The 21,671-nt window shown below is 41.4% G+C and overlaps 1 protein-coding gene across 2 annotated transcripts in view; it reads right to left on the bottom strand.

Annotated features, from left to right (window-relative positions):
• STPG4 (sperm-tail PG-rich repeat containing 4) overlaps positions 1 to 21,671 on the bottom strand; it is a 466,093-nt gene that overhangs the window by 228,861 nt on the left and 215,561 nt on the right. For both annotated transcript variants that reach the window (XM_085612745.1, XM_085612746.1), the window contains exon 4: positions 15,027 to 15,091. In XM_085612745.1, the coding sequence (XP_085468871.1) occupies positions 15,027 to 15,091 (65 nt within the window). The remainder of the gene's footprint in view (positions 1 to 15,026; positions 15,092 to 21,671) is intronic.

Raw genomic sequence — 21,671 nt, 5'->3', positions numbered from 1 at the left:
GGCCTGCTGGCAGACAAGGCCAGGCAAGCTTGCAGGCCTAGGCCTCAAAATGGCCACCAGCCACATGGCGAGCCCCAACATCAGCAAGGCCACCCCAAAATACACTCTTCCCCAACTCAATCCAATGCCATCCATGCCCTAAATGATGTCTAAATTCAACAGAGCACACAGAAAACAGTAGATTACTAAAGCTGTGGCTACCTGCTCTGGTAGCAGTGGATGAAAGCAGGCCTGCTGGCAGACAAGGCCAGGCAAGCTTGCAGGCCTAGGCCTCAAAATGGCCAGCAGCCACATGGCCAGGCCCAACAACATCAGCAAGGCCACCCCAAAAAACACACTTCCCCAACTCAATCCAATGCCATCCATGCCCTAAATGATGTCTAAATTCAACAGAGCACACAGAAAACAGTAGATTACTAAAGCTGTGGCTACCTGCTCTGGTAGCAGTGGATGAAAGCAGGCCTGCTGGCAGACAAGGCCAGGCAAGCTTGCAGGCCTAGGCCTCAAAATGGCCACCAGCCACATGGCGAGCCCCAACATCAGCAAGGCCACCCCAAAATACACTCTTCCCCAACTCAATCCAATGCCATCCATGCCCTAAATGATGTCTAAATTCAACAGAGCACACAGAAAACAGTAGATTACTAAAGCTGTGGCTACCTGCTCTGGTAGCAGTGGATGAAAGCAGGCCTGCTGGCAGACAAGGCCAGGCAAGCTTGCAGGCCTAGGCCTCAAAATGGCCACCAGCCACATGGCGAGCCCCAACATCAGCAAGGCCACCCCAAAATACACTCTTCCCCAACTCAATCCAATGCCATCCATGCCCTAAATGATGTCTAAATTCAACAGAGCACACAGAAAACAGTAGATTACTAAAGCTGTGGCTACCTGCTCTGGTAGCAGTGGATGAAAGCAGGCCTGCTGGCAGACAAGGCCAGGCAAGCTTGCAGGCCTAGGCCTCAAAATGGCCACCAGCCACATGGCCAGGCCCAACAACATCAGCAAGGCCACCCCAAAAAACACACTTCCCCAACTCAATCCAATGCCATCCATGCCCTAAATGATGTCTAAGTTCAACAGAGCACACAGAAAACAGTAGATTACTAAAGCTGTGGCTACCTGCTCTGGTAGCAGTGGATGAAAGCAGGCCTGTTGGCAGACAAGGCCAGGCAAGCTTGCATGCCTAGGCCTCAAAATGGCCACCAGCCACATGGCCAGGCCCAACAACATCAGCAAGGCCACCCCAAAAAACACACTTCCCCAACTCAATCCAATGCCATCCATGCCCTAAATGATGTCTAAATTCAACAGAGCACACAGAAAACAGTAGATTACTAAAGCTTTGGCTACCTGCTCTGGTAGCAGTGGATGAAAGCAGGCCTGCTGGCAGACAAGGCCAGGCAAGCTTGCAGGCCTAGGCCTCAAAATGGCCACCAGCCACATGGCGAGCCCCAACAACATCAGCAAGGCCACCCCAAAAAACACACTTCCCCAACTCAATCCAATGCCATCCATGCCCTAAATGTGATTGAAAATGAAATATATTCAAAAAACAAAAGGAACAGTTGCTTCATCATGCACACAGTCACACACACCCATGAGGCCATGCCCATGGCTAGCTCGGGCCTACTACTACAACCCACAAAATTAAAATAAATTTAAAAAAAAAAAAGGAATGATGATAATTAATTATCAAAAATAAATTGTAGTTACACAACAACTGCAATGCCCACAATCAAACACAACAACCACTTACTTGTAAAATATCCTATTCCAAAAATCCTGAAATCCAATTGCAATGATGCAGCAGACAAAAAGAGTGATCTTTCCAGCTCCAAATCCAAAGGCAGAATGAGCAGGAGATGGACAAAGCACTGGGAGGAGCCTGCTGGACAGGAACAGGAAGTTGGAGAATCTGTGTCACTTCCTCCCTCTCTCCACCTTGTAAAAAAAAAATGACTCCTTGCACAAAAAAGGAAAGCCAAATGTGAATGTAAGGAGTTCTTTTCATCCAAAATCAGTATTTGCAGATGGTTTCATGCTGCTAGAGCCGATATTCCTCTCCAAATTGTAAATTTTACGTTGTTGAGTTCTCCAGCTTCACATTACTTCCGCCGGCGTGTCGAAAACGATATGATCGCGTTCTCTTCTTTGTCCCTGTCGCGTTGGATATGACGTGTTCGCGGTCTCTTTCTCCTGTTCGCGTTCGATTTCATGTGCCCGGGTCCTCATTCTCTGGCTCGCGATGTAGAATGACATGTTCGAGATCTCAATCTTCTCATACTCGCGCGGTGCATGATCGCGAGAAGAAAGACGTGATCGCGCGACAAATGACGTGATCGCGTGAAAAATGACTTGAATGCGGCCGCGAGACAGCGCAAAATGGCTACCAAAATCCAACATCTCGTGGAGAACGCGACCGGGTCAAGAAAACTTGTCGGAGAACGCAGGGATTCAAGTAAGGCGATCGCGCACGCGCGAGAATGCATTGTTTTACAGCGCGAGCAAGAAAAAAATTATCGCTAAGCTGCGGAATGCGGAAATTTTGACATTTTCGCGCTTTCCGCGGAACGCGAGAATGCCAAAATATCGCAATTTCCGCGAGCGGAACGGAATTTTGGCCCAGGCCTACTTTCTATCCAGTCTAGCCAGTTGATAGTCGTGAGGGAGGGCTACGGAGATGTCGGGTTGTGAAGATTCATGGAGCCATGTCTCTGTGATGAAGAAGAAGTCAGGTTTCTCTGAGTCCAGTAGGGACCAGATTTCTAGGGCGTGTTTTGGAAGGGAACGGGCATTACAGTATAGCAGGGAGGCACAATAATGAGCTGGTAAGCGGCACGATTAAAAGAAGTTAAAATTCTGGCTGGAGACAATCAGCTTGATCTGACCTGTCTTCATTGTTGCTTTCTGTTTCTAAGTACGCTGCGCGTCCGCTCTGCGCACTTCCTTCAGAGAGACTGGAAGTGGGCGGGACTGCGACAGCATGTGGAGCGCTGACCACTAGTGTTAGAGTTTGCTGTGGGCTAAAATGGTGGTGCTTATTCCCTCTGCACAAACGGCACTTGCCGCGACGGACCAGGGAGGCACAATAATGAGCAGGTAAGCAGCGCGATTAAAAGAAGTCAAAATTCTGGCTGAAGGCAATCAGCTTGGTCTGACCTGTCTTCGTTGTTGCTTTCTGTTTCTAAGTACGCTGAATGGATAAGTAAGTGGTTGTGTGAGCAGCTCTGTTGAGAGGCTGTATGGGTGAGTGACTGGCTGTATGGAGGAGTGAGTGGCTATTTGCGTGACTGTTTGGGTGAGTGAGTGGCTGTGTGAGTAGGTGTATTGGTAAGTCAGTGGCTGTGTGTGTGAATAAGTGGGTGTGTGAGTGGTTGTATGGGTGTGTCAGTGGATGTGTGAAAAGTTGTGTGAGATGTGAGTGGGTGTGTGAGTGGTATTGTGGAATATGTCATCAGTGATGTCACTGACCATGTCATGAGGGATGTAATATGTGAGGTCATAAGCAGTGCATCGCTGGCGCGTAAGTTATAGTTAGCTCAGGTAATTATAACTGCTGAATTTCACTTGTTTTGTACGAGTGAAATCGAAGCCTAACTATAACGTCACTTTAACCTTTGGTTTTTCACTGAATTTCTAAGGTTTTAAAAAAATTCTATTTCCTAGTTATAACGTCCCTGTAACCTTTGTTTTTTCAGAGAATTTCTATGGTTTTCAAAATCTATTTTCGTCACTATTAGTCCCTGTAACCTTTGATTTTTTTACATTTTATTTCCTAACTGTAACCTGTAACTTTTGAGAGTGGATTTGTGAGTGGCTGTGTTGGTAGGTGAGTGAATATATGAATGGCTGTATGGGTCTGTTAGTGGATGTGTAAGTGTTTTTGTGGTGTGCGAGTGTCTGCATGGGTCCGTGAGTGGGTGTTTGAGCGAGGGTATGGGTGTGTATATGGCTGTATGAATGGGTGTGCGGGTGTCTGAGTGGGTCTGTGAGTTGCTGTGTGAGTGTCTGAGTTGGTCTGTGACTGGGTGCATGAGTCCATGAGTAGGTCTGCAAATGGGTGCATGAGTGTCTGAGTAGGCCTGTTTGTAGGTGTTTGTGTCTCTGAGTGGGTCTGTGAGTGTGTGTGTGTGTGGGTCTCTCAGTGGGTCTATGAGTAGGTGCTCGAGTGTGTGAGTGGGTATGTGAGTGGGTGTATGAGTTGACCTGTGAGTGGGTGAGTGACCTTATGAGTTGGTCTGTGAGTGTTTGCATGTTACAAAGAAGGGGAGAGGAGATGGCCTAATGGCTAGGGCGCTTGACTTCGGACCTGGGGAACTGGGTTCGAGTCTCTGTAATGACGCCAAACATCCTGTGATTCTGGGCAAATCACTTAATCTCCCTGTGCCTAACAAAAAAATAAAAATGAATGTGTGTCTTCATTTAATGTAACTGGTGCTATGTAAAGCGCTCTGATACCTGATTGGATTCGGGTCAAGTTCGCGCTATATAAAACTCTGCAAAAAAAAAGAAGGAGGGGGCACATGGGTTGCCTCCTCTGCTTGTTTTCTGCCCATTTTTCTGCCTTGTTGCTGCTCTCTCCTACCCTCTACTCTGCCTCTGTTCTGCTCATTATGCCTGTTATTTTACCTCTTTCTACTTGTTTCTGACCTTTATTTTGCTTCTTTCTGAATATTTATGGCCTTCATTTTGCCTCTTTCTGTTCATTTCTGACCCTTATCTTGCCTTTATCTTCTACTTTTTCTGCCTATGCTCTGCTCTTTCTGCTTGTAATTTTGCCTCTTTCTGCTTGTTTCTGATCTTCATTTTGCCTATTTCTGCTAGATTCTAACCCTTATCTTGCCTCTTTCTGCTCTTTTTCTGCCTCTTCTCTGCTCTTTCTGCTTGTTATTTTGCCTCTTTCTGCTAGTTTCTGACCGAGGTTATAAACTGTAGCTTCGACTGTTCGATGGACACAAACTGCACCCAGTACTATCTGTTTCCTAATGTAAAAAGTTCAAGACTTCAATGTATCAGATGTGAAAAATAGAGCACTTTTATCATGTCTGTCCTGAAGAGATGCTCACGCTCATAGAGACATGCAGAATCTCACAGACAGCGAGAGAGAGAATGCTGTGGGGGTTGATATGCACGTGTGTGGTTTGGTGATTGACAGTTCATGCCCCACTCCCCCAAAAAAACCAATATAAGTTAATTTCAAAACACTTACTCTGTAAGCTGAATACAAACCCGCAAACGCAGCCCTCCACTGTGCACATTTGTCTTTTTTTATCCTCACTCTGTGCATTTCGCCTTTGAATGGGTTTCCCCTCGGTGGACACAACCAGCACTCAGCCGGGCCTCGGCTGCTTCTGGTGAACTTTTTTAACAACTTTAAATTAAAACGTGCCTTGAGATCTTTGATACAGACATGAATACAGCCTATCACCCACCTCTGTCTGAAAAGCTTTATTCCTTATGGGACACAGCATGTTCTCTGAAGGACAGCTAGGCCCAAATGACCAAATTACAACTATGTGAGAAAGGCACCCCCTAATTACTTTAAGGTCCAAGAGGAGGGGGAAGCAAATAACTAACAAGAGAGACCTCTAGACTGACCTACATCACTTTTGGACTACCAAAAGTGATGTAGGTCAGTCTAGAGGTCTCTATTGTTAACCAAATGATCTTACAACCAGTGCACGATAGACTGAATCCACTGAACACAAGGCACTATAATCTTCTGAGTATCTGAATAAAAGGTGCACACGTTATATTCAATATGCACTATTTGTGCAGCTAACACCTCACCATAGAGCCAGGAAGCTAATGTGCCAGCATGTTGAACAAACTACACTGTGTTCAAAGAACTTGCACAGAAGTGGCTTCACTGCACAGTTTGGGCCTGTGCTGTTTAAGCCAGCTTTCGCTACACGTGGAAATCCCTTTTCAGGGATAGGTCATAAAGTTAACTATTTTTGTGGAAATATTTTTTGATGTCTATACATAAGAAATATATTACGCAATATTGCATGCTCTGTGAGCTCCAGGTTTTTACACTACAGTTTTGCATGTTTCTGCTCTGGGTGTTTTCAGCTACTGGTATGCACCATTAACATTGGTGCATACTCAGGCACAACAGATGTGCACGAACCTGCACAGCAGTGCTGTACGTACTGCACTGTTGCTCTGCACATTTTTTTATTTTAATTTTTTTGCAGTTTTATATAGTGTGTACTCAAGCCGAAGGTATTCGAGCACTTTAAAGGAGCACTATTTACATTTCTTTAGCAAGGGGACTTTCTCATTTGCACAATCTCACAGGATATTGAGCCAACGCCAAGACTCGAACCTGGTCCCCAGTTTGCGGTAGTTTCAGCCGCACTCTCTTACATTCTTCACTGGAGATCTGAACGTGCCGCATGTCCACTTTAAACATTCCTACAACCCCAGCTCTGTACGTTAATATGCTGCAGCCCTTCATGCCACTGTACTTCAGCATGGCATGTTCTGCACTGCAGGTACATATTTACTTCAATGCAACTGCACACTTATCAATCTGTAGCTTCTTCTGTTGGTGCTACAGATCTGCATAGTCAGCACTGATACAAAGCAAATTTTACCCTGCAGCCCTGTGAATTCTGCACTTCATAGTTGCTCATATCTGCATTGCAGTGCTGCATCGCAGCTGTACTGGTTTCCCACACCCCAGCCCACCCTCTTTTGCAATGTTTGCTGGGCACATGAACACGCACACACTGTGCATACACAAATAAACACACACACACACTAGACAATTCATGCATCTTAGACACCCTTTCCTAACACACACAGCAATTAAAATGCACATTGTACATGGTCACACACAACGTTGCACACACAGGCACGCTAACTTTGGACACAACTGCACCTCATTCACAGATCACAATCACTGCCCTAGAAACTCATTCACAGGCCCTGCATATATGCTCACACAGCCTGCATATTCCAGTCCCTTTACACATGCTTGCAGACTGCACAAAAACACACACACACACTCCACTCAAGCGTTCCGTATGCATGCACACACTGCTCCACACACGCTTGCACCTCCTCGGCCCCAGAATCCTCCATCATGAGGGCCCTGCACGGATCGTTCCTGATTAACAGGGGTCGGTGCGCCGTAGAGACCATGGTGCCAGTCTGCCGCTGGCCCACAATAAGAACCGTCTCTTATTACTTCTGTTTATCCCAATGAGATCTTCAAACGGTGCACTCTGGGTGAGCGGCCAATGTTACAGCTGAGAGGGAGCCTTTGATACTTTGTAACATGAGAGAGCTGATCAATTAATGCATTCAAGAGGGGCTCGCCCACCATCAATTAAATAGAATATTTCTGGTTGTTTATGTGGATCATGATTTATTCACTTAAGGTAACTTTCCAGTACTTTGGAGACTCGGTATGTAAGAAATAGGAGTTTTCCCTTCAGACGAGGAGCCGGTTGGCCTTCGTTAGAATTCATTTATCTGGGGGGGCGTGGCTTCGGAGCCAGGGAAGATGGCTGCTCTGGCGCGGAGCTGCGGCACAACATGAGGAGCCGAGTCTCCTCCAGGCGTCTCTTCTAAATCCCCGGACCTCGCAAACGCTGCCAGTATGATATGAAGTCCAGCGCTATGAACTGAGCCCTATTTCAGCGTTCAGGGTGAGCGCTTTCGTCATTTTTGCCGCATTTTCGGTCGTGCTCGCATTTATGCGGCCACCATTTTGTCTCTCACTGAGGAGCTGCCAGAAACGTTCTCCTCACACTTTTTAATTCCTGAATATACCCCTCATGTTCCCTGCATTATTTCTGATGCCTTTATGGACTTTTTCAAATCTGTTCATGTTATTTGGGAAACACTTTAAAAAAAAGATTTTTAATGAAGTAATTCTTCCTCATCTCTACTTTCATATACATTTTTGACGAAATTAAGGGCAATATTATTTTTTCTTCACCCTTGCTTGTCCTTTCGACTTTTTGACATAAAGGAGAATTACTCTATTCATTTCACCTCACTGGTTCCCATAGGAACTGCTATTAACAGTGTGATGTGTTATGGCAAAAGCACGTTCTTTATGCAACTGCGCTAATCCTATGGACAGTAATTCAGTGGCTGATTACAACCCCTTCAGTGTTTTACAAGAAAACATGGATGATATCGAACTTGGTCAGCATCACGCAGGTAATGCGACACCCACCATATCTCGTAACAATTCCAAACAACCATCTAAAATTCCTTCTACTTCAAATGCTGTTACATCCAAGCGTATCAAAAAAGACCCTCCATTACTAACTAACTCTACGGCGTCACTGTCTATGGAATTACTTCTTCAAGAAATTCACGCTCTCATACCCCACATAGAAGAAACAAATAACCGTCTCCAAAACCTTGAAGACAAATGGTTCCAAATGGAGCAACAAACTTTACATCTGGCACAACGTGTTGACGCTGTCCAAGCTGTTACCAACCATATTCCTCCTCTGCAATTGGAGATTTCACACCTAAAACAATAGGTTGAAAATTTGGAAAATCGCAATAGGCGTAATAACCTACGCATTTATGGACTTGTGGAGGGAATTGAAAGTTCAGATCCTCTCTCCTTCTGTCAAACATTTCTCCCAAGTCTTTTGGATCTTCCTGATTCTCCAAAATTAAACATCCAAAGAGCTCATCGTTTGGGTCAAATTCCAAAATCGGCATCTTCCATCACCAAACCAAGAGGCGTTATTCTATATTTTTTAGAATATACAGACTTACTTAAAGTCCTTCATGCAGCCAAAAGTAAAGGGAAAATATCATGGCAAGGAGCCACTCTCTTTTTTGCTCAGGACTATGCAAAAGCAACTGCTGACCGACGGAAGAAGTTCTTGGACATGAGGCCAGCTCTCCGTAAACTGAATGCTCGATATGGCCTGTTTCATCCTTGTCTTATGAAGGTGACTTTTAATAATAAAACCACTACATACGATGATCCGGCTCGTCTGCAACATTTCTTGGACACTTGCAAAGAAGAAAACGTGGAAGTTCCTCACACATCGATGTTTTGAGGATATTTTTTGTTGTTTTGTTGTTTTGTTATGAATATGTAGTTTATGTTTCTTGATGTACGTACATTTATTTATTGCATTTCCTGTAAGCATTTCTTCTTTTCTTTTATTAGGTGCAGTTTAATGTGGTCCTTGATTATGTGATCCCATCTCTTTCGCCTGGACGATGTCTCCCTTTTCCATTTCGTCTTGGAGTTTTCTCGCTTGGGCGTACTGTTTCCTTATGTGGTTCCACCATCCCCATGTTTCCGTGTATTTTTGTGGTATGTTCATTTAGTATTTTTTCATTCCTTTTTCTTCTGTATTTATCTCATTAGTATTCCCTATATTCCCCTGTCTACTTGTTTCATCTTCTCCTTTCTCTTCATCTCCCTAATTTCCCGTCTTATCTCACTCACTGGTCTTTTTTCTATTTCTTTAATTCATTTCATCTTATATCTCATTTTCACTCCTTTTCCTACTTCATATTTTTCTTTTTCTATATTTATCTTTTCTCTATGACATTTCTTCCAGTTAATAATTTGACATGTGATGTAACATTATATCTACATATTTATGAATGTTCATATCAAAGTTTAGGATTTAATATATATATTTAGATGTCGTTAAAAATCATATCTTGGAATGTTAAAGGTTTGGTTTCACCCATTACACGTCAGCGAGTTTTATCACATATTGCAGGTTTAAAAGGAAATGTTGCTTTATTGCAAGAAATTCATGTAACAGATACTGAGATAACCAAATTACGACGCAACTGGGTAGGCCATGTTTTTGCATTACCAGGCTCAGCGAAACGTAATGGTGTTGCTATTCTCTGCCATAAACGTTTGGATGTCCAACTCATACGTCAAGATAATGATTCTGAAGGTAGATGGGTCTCAGTATCTTTATTGATTAACAAGATTCCTTTCACCATTTTTAATGTATACGCTCCCACTAATCAAGATAAACTGTTCTGGCCCCAAATCCTTTCCTCTTTGATGCAATATAATGATGAATATTTAATCTTTGGTGGTGATTGTAACATGATTATGGATCATTTTATAGATAGATGGTCTAATTCTAGATTCTCACCTTTTTACATGCATACTCAATTTACCTCTACTCTATCTCAAAGGTCTCTTGTAGATTATTGGAGAATATGCCATCCTACTTTACAAGAATACACTTATTACTCACCAGTACATTCCTCTCAATCCCGGATAGATTATCTTTTTATTTCCAAAACCCTAACCCAACATATTTCCCAATCTGACATAGGCTCTATTTTAATCTCTGATCCCGCTCGAGTTTCTTTAAGTTTGGATTTGCTCCCTCCCATCAAGGGCACTAAGCGATGGAGATTCAATAATACTCTCCTGTTAGATTCTAAATTTACATCAACTTTTCTTGATTTTGCAACCATATTTTTTCCAGAAAATTAATCCCCTCAACTTATTTGGGAAACATTTAAGGCTGCCTCTAGAGACTTCATTATTTAGTTCGTAGCCCAAACATGATGGGCATCCTCTCAATCAATACAGTTACTTGATACACAAATTGAAAAATTGGAACATTCTTATTACTTAACAAAACACCAATCTGATTTGAATGAACTTATTAAAGCTAAACTCTCTTTTAATAAACTTTCTACCGAATCTGCAAATCTATATTTACTTAAATCTAGTGCTAAGTATTATAGTGCGCAAAATAAGTCTGGTAATCTTCTTGCCAATTATCTCAAGATTAGAAAGGAACGCACTAAAATTGAATCTATCGTAACTTCATCTAATAAAACAGTCCATAAAAATGAAGATATTCTATTGGAATTCACTAGCTTCTATCAAAAACTTCATACCCATGAATCCCCCCCTCAACCGACTGATATTTCCCAATATTTATCTTCCATTCCTTCACCCTCCTCTCCGAAGGTGGATTTTTCCTCTTTAGAAGCTGATATACAAACTAAAGACATTCTAAAAGCCATTCAATTTCTTAAAAAAGGGAAAGCTCTTGGGCCTGATGGCTTTACAATAGAGTTTTACACACATTTTTCTAGCTTTCTCATTCCCAAATTACATCAGTTATTTTTATTCTTTATAACATCCCAGACATCTGAGGGTTCTTTTCAAAAAGATTTGATCTATCTTCTCCCTAAGCAAAACAAAGATCATACATTGTGTAAGAACCATAGACCCATTTCTTTAATTAATTTAGATTATGAGATATTTGCGAAAATTCTTGCCCTCCGTTTAGATAATATTTTACCAAAATTAATTGGAAAAGAACAATGCGGTTTTATTAAAGGCCGTCACCTATCTGAAAATACTCGACTGTTTTTTAATGTCCTTAGCAAATCTCAATCTCATGCACGGTCATTGGGGGCTGTTGCGCTAGATGCTGAAAAAGCGTTCGACAGAGTTAATTGGCAGTTTATTTTTTCAATACTTGTTTGGTTTGGTTTTGGCCCCAAATTTCTTGCTTATGTCTCATTACTCTATCCTTTTCCTAGATCCTTTATCCTAGCTAATGGCCTTGTATCTTCCTCTTTTCCTCTTCACAGAGCAGTCCGACAAGGTTGTCCACTTTCTCCACTTTTATTTATTCTGGGGTTGGAACCCTTTTTAACAAAAATTAGCTTGAATAATGCTATCACAGGTTTTCCATATGGTGATAAACATCTAAATCTCTCGGCATACGCTGATGACATTCTCTTATTTATTTCCAATCCTCAAACCTCCATACCAACTTTCTTATCAGAAGTCTCCGATTTTGCTTTAGTTTCAGGATACAAACTCAATGTTGATAAATGTGAAATCCTCCCTTTAAACAAACATTGTTTTCATGCTGATTTCTTGACTTCCTCTTTTCACTGGAACCCAACTAAGATCAAAAACTTAGGCTTATGGTTCACACCTTCTATTAAAGATACCGTAATGTTAAATTTAAAAAACTTACAATTAACTTTAACTAATTCCACGACACACTAGCACCCCTTATTTTTATCTTGGTGGGGTAGATTAGATTCTATAAAAATGATGCTAGTCCCAATAATTTTATTTTTCTTATCTAATCTTCCAATTAATATCCCCAAATCCTGTTATAAAAATATCTACAGTATTCTCTCAACATTTTTATGGCAAAATAAAACAGCTGAGATGTCTTTTTCCAAACTTAAACAACCTAAACATATGGGTGGAGTTAACTTTCCTGATTTCTCTTCGTATCATACCTCATTCTTTCTTAAACATTCTTCTTTTCTACTCTCTGAGAATATGATTGACTTTAACTCTCAACCTTTGTGGGTAGAAGTTGAAAATTCCTTCTTTCACCCCTTTACCTTTGAAGAGTTTGTTTCTATATCTCATACTCCAGTAAAATTGTCTTTCCCCATTCTTAAAAATGCTCATAAAGTCTTTCATCCACTTATATTGGAATGTTCCCAATTTCTACAGTCCCCAATTTGGTATAATAAACATAATAAAATTAAAAATAGGACTCTTTTTGGAAAGATTGGTTAGATTTTGGACTTAAATGGACTCATCAACTTTTTCATGATGGTACCTGTATTCCCTTTTTCCGTAATTCAATCCCGCTTTTCTCTACCTCTCTTATTATTCCAAATATAAGTCATTGCTCACAGGCCCTCAAGCTTCCTATGATGCTTTTACACACTCATCTACACCTACCACTTCCTTCCCTATCACACTCTCATTTTTACACACCTCCTCTTCTGCATCTCAAATTTATAAGAAATTCAGAGATACCTCTACTACTGGTGATAAATCTAAAGTAGAATGTAACTGGGAATCTGACCTAGGTGAATCTTTTCCTATTTTAACATGAAACAAAATTTGGACTAAAATAAGAAAGTCTTCTAGAGCAGCGAACACTACTCAAACTTTATTTTTCATATATAATAGACTTCTGATCACACCAGCTAAACTACATCATATAGATCCCACTATTCCCTCTACCTGTTGGTCTTGCCCGGCCCCTGTAGCAGATCTTAGACATATGTTATTTACATGTCCGTCTATTCATAATTTCTGGAACAGAGTGTGGCAACAAATTAACAACATTTTCCATACCCATATTCCTTTCTCCTTTTCACATATTTTTCTAGGCAGCTTCTCAGATGTAAGTTCCTCCTCCAATACTTACATCTCAATTGTTGATTTACTCATAGCAGTAGCATTTCAGCAAATTACTAAGTCATGGAAAAATACTTCGAATGTTTCATTTCAGGCCTGGTGGGAAGGAATTTGCTATAACCATATATTTGATAGGGTGTACGTTCACCCAATTACAATTGCTTTTAAATGAGATTTATTGTGGTTGCCTATTACTAATTTCCTAAATGCATCTGCTCAATCCTTACCTTTACATAATCCTTGCAATGAAGAAGTATCCAAACCCCCTTGAATTTAATGGTTATTATCTTTGTCTAATCTGTTTTATCTTTTAGTCACAAATTAAGTTAATCATATAGGAATTATTGTAATTTAATTGCTGTACTTTGATCATAAGACCAATTATGTCATTTGATATCCCCTCCTCCCTCACTTTAGTTTCTACCCACACTCCCTTCTCCTGTTCTTTCCCCAATATGAGGTATTTGTATTATATTATCTTTATATACTGTATTTTTATTGTTGTTCTATCTTTATCTTTATATCAAATAAACTTTCTTTTAAAACTTTAAAAAAAAGAATTCATTCATCTGTCCCCGCTGTATGACCCCAGGTTGCACCCTTGTTATTGTTTACCTTGTCTGGATGAAGACCCGTGTTTAAGGTCCTAACTGGCCTTTTGTCCCTTTCTTCGGGTTCAAACGTCAACAATTCCCTGTTTCTACAGCCTAGATTGAATACACAGTCCATGGGGAGGCAAAATTTACTCAAGCAATTGCCTCTTAAGAGTGAAACAGAATCGAATTGTTTAGATGGATATACAGAGAGGCTCTGTTTCAGAAAAGACTGATAATGTGATAGGTTTTTTCCTTCTCCTTTTTTGTTCTTTAATCTCTATACATGCACTCTTTCTGAGCACTTTGTTGTACTGAACGGAGCAACCATTTGTATGTAAATAATGTATCTATACTATTGACTTTCAATACAACCTGAATGTTTTGCATCTAGTTTGCTTTTATTTTTGTGATATATTTTTGTGTTTACTCTTCCCTTCTGAGAAATGAGATCTATCTATTTCTTGTGGATTAATGTGATTGAATTGTGGCAGAATACATTAATTGAGTCAATTTACCCGGATTGTCCATTTGGACCATTTTTTATGTATGTATCGCACTATACCCAGGTCCTTCGGCATTAAGGGTAAGCCCATTAGTATGAAATGGCAATAAGAATCACCAGCACACTTTTTAAAAAATATTTTGAGAAGATTCATCAAGCGTTGCCAAAGATATAGGCAAGTCAAAAAACTATTTTCCTATGGAAAAATGGTTCTAACTATAACTACCTACTGGCGACGGTAATATGTATTTCACTTAAATTATTTACAATTATCTGTGTGGTAAAGGTATGCATGGTAAAGGAAGATGTGTGGTAAATACAAGCATTGTAAAAAATACATGAGAAAGGCATGCATGGTAACGTCATACAACCAGGAGTAACAAAGTCTCCTGCAGCCCGGGGCGGGGCATCCCCTCTAGGAGTCCCCAACTCTTCATGCGGGCATCCAGCCCAAAGGCCAATGAACATCTGTGAAATATGTGAGACTTAGGTGTCCCTCATTACATTCTGCAGAAGGGGGCATCATTTTTCTTTGCACCACTACCCGCGCTGAAAGAATAGCCCAGTAGGATGATTCATAATGGCTACGAAACACTGAACACTAAAAACTTTGTAAACGCAGGCCTGAACTAAAGACACAACCGGACTCAAGCTAGACTGCGTCTACCACAATATATCACTGGGATAGTTAGTGTCACATGTTATTTACAATTAAATATTTTGTGAAAAACATTATTCTTGTGCTTACCTTGAAGGAAGTGTTGGGACTGGTGGTCTGATAAGTTCATACTGCCAGGGAGCAATGTTTATATCCTGAAATAAAAAATATAAAAAGAGTTGAGAACAGTCACACATAACACCCTTGTGCACAGTCCCAAGTACAGCTGCATGTTAAAGATAAAAACAAATACAAGCTTGCATTTGTGTGGTGGAGGAAGGAATGCGTGCACAATAACAATGTACTTCAGACTGACACTGCAGAGGCACATTCAACCCTTCAGAAAATGAGGCCGAACCTAAAACTGACTATAACACACGCTGCCTGGCTTTATCTAAAAGCACTGACCAGGCAGTGAGAGAGGGAGAGAGCTTTGGCAGAGTGACTGGGGTTGGGATAAGGATAAAGCATTTTGAGAGTTAGCAAGAGGCACTGTTGCACAAGTGGGGAGAGTCACAGGGCACATGCTGAGTACGGGAAGGGACTCTGTAAATAGTGAATGAGTTAGGTATGGCTCTGGTAGAGAGCCACTAGTGTTAATTTATGTTTCCAAGCATCATAACTCACTTCTCCGATGTAGCAACAGATTATAACAAAACTCATTACCCATTGTCGCTACATCATAAAGGTCTTCCACATCATGCTGCCAGTGTCCTTGAGAGCTTGTTTGTGCAGTACGGCTTGTCTGCTTTCACTAAAATCAGAAAGCACAGCTGCGGGAGTGGGAAGGAAGGCAGGGAAGGTGGTGGGGGCTGCTTCATGATGGCAGGAAAGGTATTATTTTTTTACATTTGGGACAGGGAGGAAAGAGCATGTTATGTATGGCTCTGCATTAATTTCTGTCCCTGCCTAGCAGTTGAAAGTAGGGGCAGATGGTTTGGGGGGCAATAACATTATAGATGGGCAAAAAGTGAATTATGGGGATGTTTTTCACCTCAGGCTTCTGTGTGACATCTTAGGCAGCTTGAGCTTCGCTCTTGTTGTCTATTTGACATCACTGAAAAACATTCCCGTAATTCACTGCTACCCATTTATAATTCTGTACATTATGTATGGCTCTCATTGATAGCCTCTATAATTTATTTCAGTTTCTGAATATCATAATCCACTGCTATAACATAGCAGTAGTTCATAACTAAATTGTTACCCACTCTTGTGACACCACACAGGCCTTCCAGGCCATGCTGACAAGGCTCCCTGGGAGCCTGTCAGTGCAGTGCTGTTTGACTGCTTTGAATGAAAGCAGAAAGCACAGCTGCAGGAAGAAGAAGAGAGGCAGGAAATGTGGTGGGGGTTGGTTAAGGATGGCAGGTAAGTTTAATTTTTTTACCTTTGGCATAGGGATACATAACAGCGGCCATGTTATATATGATTTCCCCCATTACTCCTTTGCCACAGTGTAACAGTTGAGGGCAGGGCCAGATAATTTTGTGGGCCATTTATAACATAAAAATATAGATAGGTAAAAAGTGAATTATTGGGATGTTTTTCACCTCGGGTTCTGAGTGACATCATGGATAACTCAAACCTCTCTCTTGCTGTCTCTCTGATGTCACTCAGAATCCCTCTGTGAAAAATATCCCAGTAATTTACTATTACCCACCTAGAATTCTATATATGTCAGGGTCACCCATGGCAGTGGTAATTGGGTGACCACCACTGTGCAGATGAATAGTGGTGGAACAGCACTATGCTGTGAGTGGATGGGGAAGTTGGCACACTGTAGTGGGCTTGTGAATATGGAAGATATTCTTAAAAAACAAATAACAAATAAATAAATTAGCCCAACATGAAAGATAAGTTTCATCACATCATCATTCAAGCGCCCCTGGGACTAACAGAGGAGGGGCTGCTCAGTGCTGCTGGCTATTTACACTTCCAAAGGTAACATCCAAAAAGCCTGTGATGCTGGCCCGCCCCTCCTCTCTTGCAGCCAGTGGGACTTGAGAGCAATGTGATAGTGAGCAGAGAGGGAGGGGAGGGCAGTGAGAAAAGACTTGGTGATATTGGACTGGTAGGGAGGGAGTGAGAGCAGGTAAGAGATTGTGAGAAACAGAGTGAGAGTAGAATGGCGGGGAATAAGAGACAAGTAGTGGGGCATAGGTCTAAGAAAGATAAAGAGAGGTAAAGAAAGTGAAACAGAGTAGAATAGAAAGATATAGGGAGACATGGAAGAGGATGAAGTAAGAAGATAAGGGTGAGATAAAGTGGAGGTGGAGAGAGTGAGAAAAACAGAAAGAGAAATAGGGTAAACCACAGAGAGGGTGTCTGGGACAGCAAGAAAGAGATGGAAAAAGGGAGACACAGAAGGACAAAACAGGTAATGGCATGGAGGAAGAATGAGAGAAAATGAGAAGGTTATCAAAAGGTATTTTTTCTTAGCTTCGGTTGTGTTTTGGCTACTAGAGTCAAGGCGGATCCCTGGCTGTGCTCTGGCTTGGCACTTATAAATATTTCTGGGGCTCGCTCACCTCTAGGCAGCTCTATGGTATTTATACAAATGAATACAAGCAATTATGATGTATAGCAATAAAAAATTCCAATACGGTGGATTGATTCTAGAGTTTGAGTAAACGCCTGTCTCTCCACGTTGAGGCATTATGGGCTATTGTCCTCCTTCTGTTACACTTTGCCATTAGAATACAAAGAGTATGGGTGGTAGCATCATGAGGATTTGTAAAATTAAGGTATCCTTCTACTTAAAATAAGGCTTACAAAGAAGTGCCTGCTCTCAGTATTCCTGTAGATGCCCTAAAATTAATAGGAAAGGTCCATTATGGCAAAGAACACCTGATACATCCCTTGATTTCCTTGAGGCGGTTCTTTTTCTCCTCTTCCAGTCACCCATAACAATGCTCAGGGCACTGAAGGCACTGAGGCTATGCACTCCCCAGTTTGCAGAGGGCGCTGCCGTGCACTCCAGCTCCTCAGAGTACCACATTCTTCCATTTGATATGGGAATGCCTGTTTTGACTGTAGGGCTTTACCCGCACACCCGTAGGAATAAGCCATCACTGTCAATTAACCTCGCTTCCTCCAGACACACCTATCCTCATACCACTCCATTATCTTTAGAAGTACAGAACAGGAGACATTAGCAAAGCTAAACAACTCTTTCCAAAAAAGCTTCACTGATACTGGTACACAGATATGTAGGTATATTCATATTTTCTTTTTACAAACAAAAAATAAGCAGCTCTCACAAGGGAGAGAAACAATATGCATCAGAATAAAAACCTGGTTCTTTTACATGAAGCTGTCTAGCTTACGTCCTGTTTTTTGGACTTCAAAAGATGTGCTGGAAATGTTTTGCGCAGAATCTATATTTTCATTGAAGCACTATACTAAGATTTACATTCGTCTTTTGTAAAAACAAAAATCAAAAGCCAAGAGTGATTTTTCCACTCAGCCAGTGACTGGCACCTGTCAAATGCTGAGCACCTGGACTTAGGCTCGTCTTTCATATTTAACCCGCAAATTAATTGAAATAGACATTGCAGTACAGATGCCAATGAATACATCGGTGCCTTATTGCAAGGTATAATGTGATAAATCTGTCTCATTAAATTATTAAAATGTCTCTATCAGACCTCCGCTTCACAAGTATGTTTTAATAATCGGAATTAGTTCTGATGCACATGGGCAAAACTTGTGAAACCCGGCTAAGTGTTTGAAGTGCTTGCGGCTGGCACGTAGCGTGACCTGCATCTAATGAGCAAACTCGGCTTGATCTCATTCCGAGGTAGAAAACTGAGTACTATCAAATGGTGGAAAGTTGCCCCTGTAATTTACATTGCTCAGACTAAGAAAAAGTGTTATCATGTAGGATAGTGATCTCTTGTTTGCAAAGTAATTCCAAAGGAAAGTTTAGTGTATAAGCCCATTTGTTCTCTAGGGGTGAAGTGGGGGCGCTAAGGGTAGCAGATGCTGCCACTGCGTTATTATGAGTGATCATGATGTATTGATGCAACGTCGAAAATGTATGTGTTTTCTGTGTCTATTAGTCTGTCTTGTTATACATAGTATTATCTAAAGAGCCTCTGTGGAAACAGAAAGGGAGAGTTTAAAAATGTCAGCCTGAGGCTGACTCATCCTAAATCATTATGCGTTCTTGTGAAACACCCTTCGTGCAGAGGTCCTGTTTTAATGAAAAATTCAAGTGACCACTCTACGTGTAGTTTAATGTCAAATAACCCATAACCAATTATGAGGGATCAAAATGTATCAATGCAAGGTCGAAAATGTATGTGTTTTCTGTGTATATTTGACTGTCTTGTTATACATAGTATTATCTAAAGAGCCCTTGACAAATTGGTTATGGGTTATTTAACATTAAACCACACAAAGAGTGGTCACTTGAATTTTACATTAAAACAGCGCCTCTGCACGAAGGGTGTTTCACAAGAACAAAAAATTATTTAGGGTGAGTCTGCCTTAGGCTGACATTTTTAAACTCTCCCTTTCTGTTTCCATAGATACGCAGTGATTTAACACCAATCAGTGACTTTCGTATGTATGTTGTGTGATTTAGCATGGCATGCGAATTAATGCGTTCCTATTAAGGGACGGTAAGGAGTGGTACCAAAAAATGTCCTGACAAAAAACCAGAAGGGGCAAGGGTCGAAACATGCTGACCTGAAAAGTAGGCACATTAAAATCTACGTTTTCCATACCAACCCCTGATTTTAAACCATACTGACTAGAGGCAGGAATAAAGAGGAGAGACCTACTAGTCCGGTATTTTTAAATTAATTTAGCACCTTCCCCCCACTCCCCTCCCACACCATCGCCTTTATCATTTTATAACACTATTCAGTGCTCCTGCGCATTTTTTGGTCGCAGCACGCAACGATCGGCAGCGGATCGGGAAGAATCCCAATGATGAAGCATGCCACCAAGGGGCAACCCTGGTGGGTGAGGGTATTATAAGAAAAACTTCGTTTTTCTTTCCTTTTCCCATTTCTCTTTAAAACAGTAAACTCACAGGCTCTCTCTCAGTCACTCCTCCCAGGCTCCTTTATGGCTCACCTTGAAAAAATCCCTGATTGCTCCCTTTGACTTTGCTGAATTACTTTCATTTACTACAAACATCTCTCAGTTACATAATCCTTTTATTGCCCATTCACATCATATTCTACCACCTTTACTTCCACATACTCATACTTCTCCTACAACCTTTTATCAGCAATCTATTTGGCACAATCTGAAAGGGATCTGCTGGTTATCTCATCTTCTTGATAATGACCGTCTTTTATCTTTTTCCAACCGTCAAAACAGATTCTCCTTACCATCTTCATCTCGGAAACAATATTCTCTCCTAAGCAATTCTATTACTAACTTAATGTCAAATATACTTCACACTGGCGTCGGCGGTGAAACAAGATGGCTGCTCATTAGAGCAGCTCCGTGACATCGAGTAATGGTCGGAGCTGAAGGGCTTTCTTTAAGTCAACAGTGCGGCAGCGAAATGATGGCTTTCCTCGTCGGAAGCAGTGTGGAGCACTGAGGCAAGTTTTTAGACCTGAAAAAGGTCTATTTGGACATTTGTTTCTCATTTGTGTTTTGCCTTGCTCGTGCCTCGCATTGCAGCCGCCATTTTGATCGTTTGGTGTGCGCACTTTTTCTAGGAAGCAGCACTGCAGAAATGCCCCTGTGGTATCTGTTTTTTGCCCATTTGGGCTTTTTTCCTTATTGCTTAGGTTACCAAAGTATGATTAGCGTATTACATGCCTTTATCTTCGCCTCATATGTTACTAAAGCTACTTATGCTGCCAGTTTCGGTCAGGTCCTCATCTGAATTGTTAGTGCAATTTTTAGTCATATCGTAGTGAGGACTGGGATTCCTGTGCCTTTAGAGAGTTATTTATTTGGTCCTGAGGATATTTATTTCTCAAACATGGATTCCTTGCACCCTAACAAGCCCCAAGGGGAAGCTGGTTCCAGTGTTAGTGGTCGCAAAGATTCTGCCGGTAATACAAACAAGCGAGTCAAGAAAGATCCATCCTCCCAAACAAATCACCTCTGCCTCTGACTTTGGAGGACATTATGGATGACCTGCGAAACATTCGACCTTTTATGACGGATACCACTGGGACACTTCAAAGAACTGAGGAGAAATGGTCTGGTTTAAACTCAAGGCTTTCGGATGTAGAGCAAAAGATTAGTGACGCACAAGATGTTGTTGCTAAAGTGGACATCCTTTCTCAAGAGGTAGCGCAACTGAAGAAAACTACAGAGGATTTAGAAAATCGAAATAGGCGTAACAACCTTGAAGTTTATGGTATTCCGGAATGCTCCGAAGGTTCGGATATGATCTCCTTTTTGAAGATTCACATCCCTCAGATAGTTAGTTTGCCGAAATCTACTGATCTCAATATTCAAAGGGCTCACAGGATAGGCCCACAGAATGCATCATCCTCTAACAAACCGCGGGGAATCATTGCATATTTCCTATTATACTCTGATCTCATGGAGACTCTCAACGCAGCTAAACAGCATAAACAGATGCTCTGGTCTGGCCAAAAAATCTTTTTCAGTCAGGATGTCTCTAAGCCTACTGCCACTCACCGGAAAGAGTTTCTAGACCTTAGACCGATGCTGCGATCCATGAATGCCCACTATGGCCTCATTCATCCATGTTTCTTCAAAGTAACCTACAAGGACAGAACCTTTACT

This window comes from Triturus cristatus, chromosome 6, assembly GCF_964204655.1.
Source record: "Triturus cristatus chromosome 6, aTriCri1.1, whole genome shotgun sequence".
Classification (NCBI taxonomy): domain Eukaryota; kingdom Metazoa; phylum Chordata; class Amphibia; order Caudata; family Salamandridae; genus Triturus; species Triturus cristatus.
Note: the sequence above shows the minus strand (reverse complement) of the source record. Positions and strands in the feature narration are given on the sequence as shown.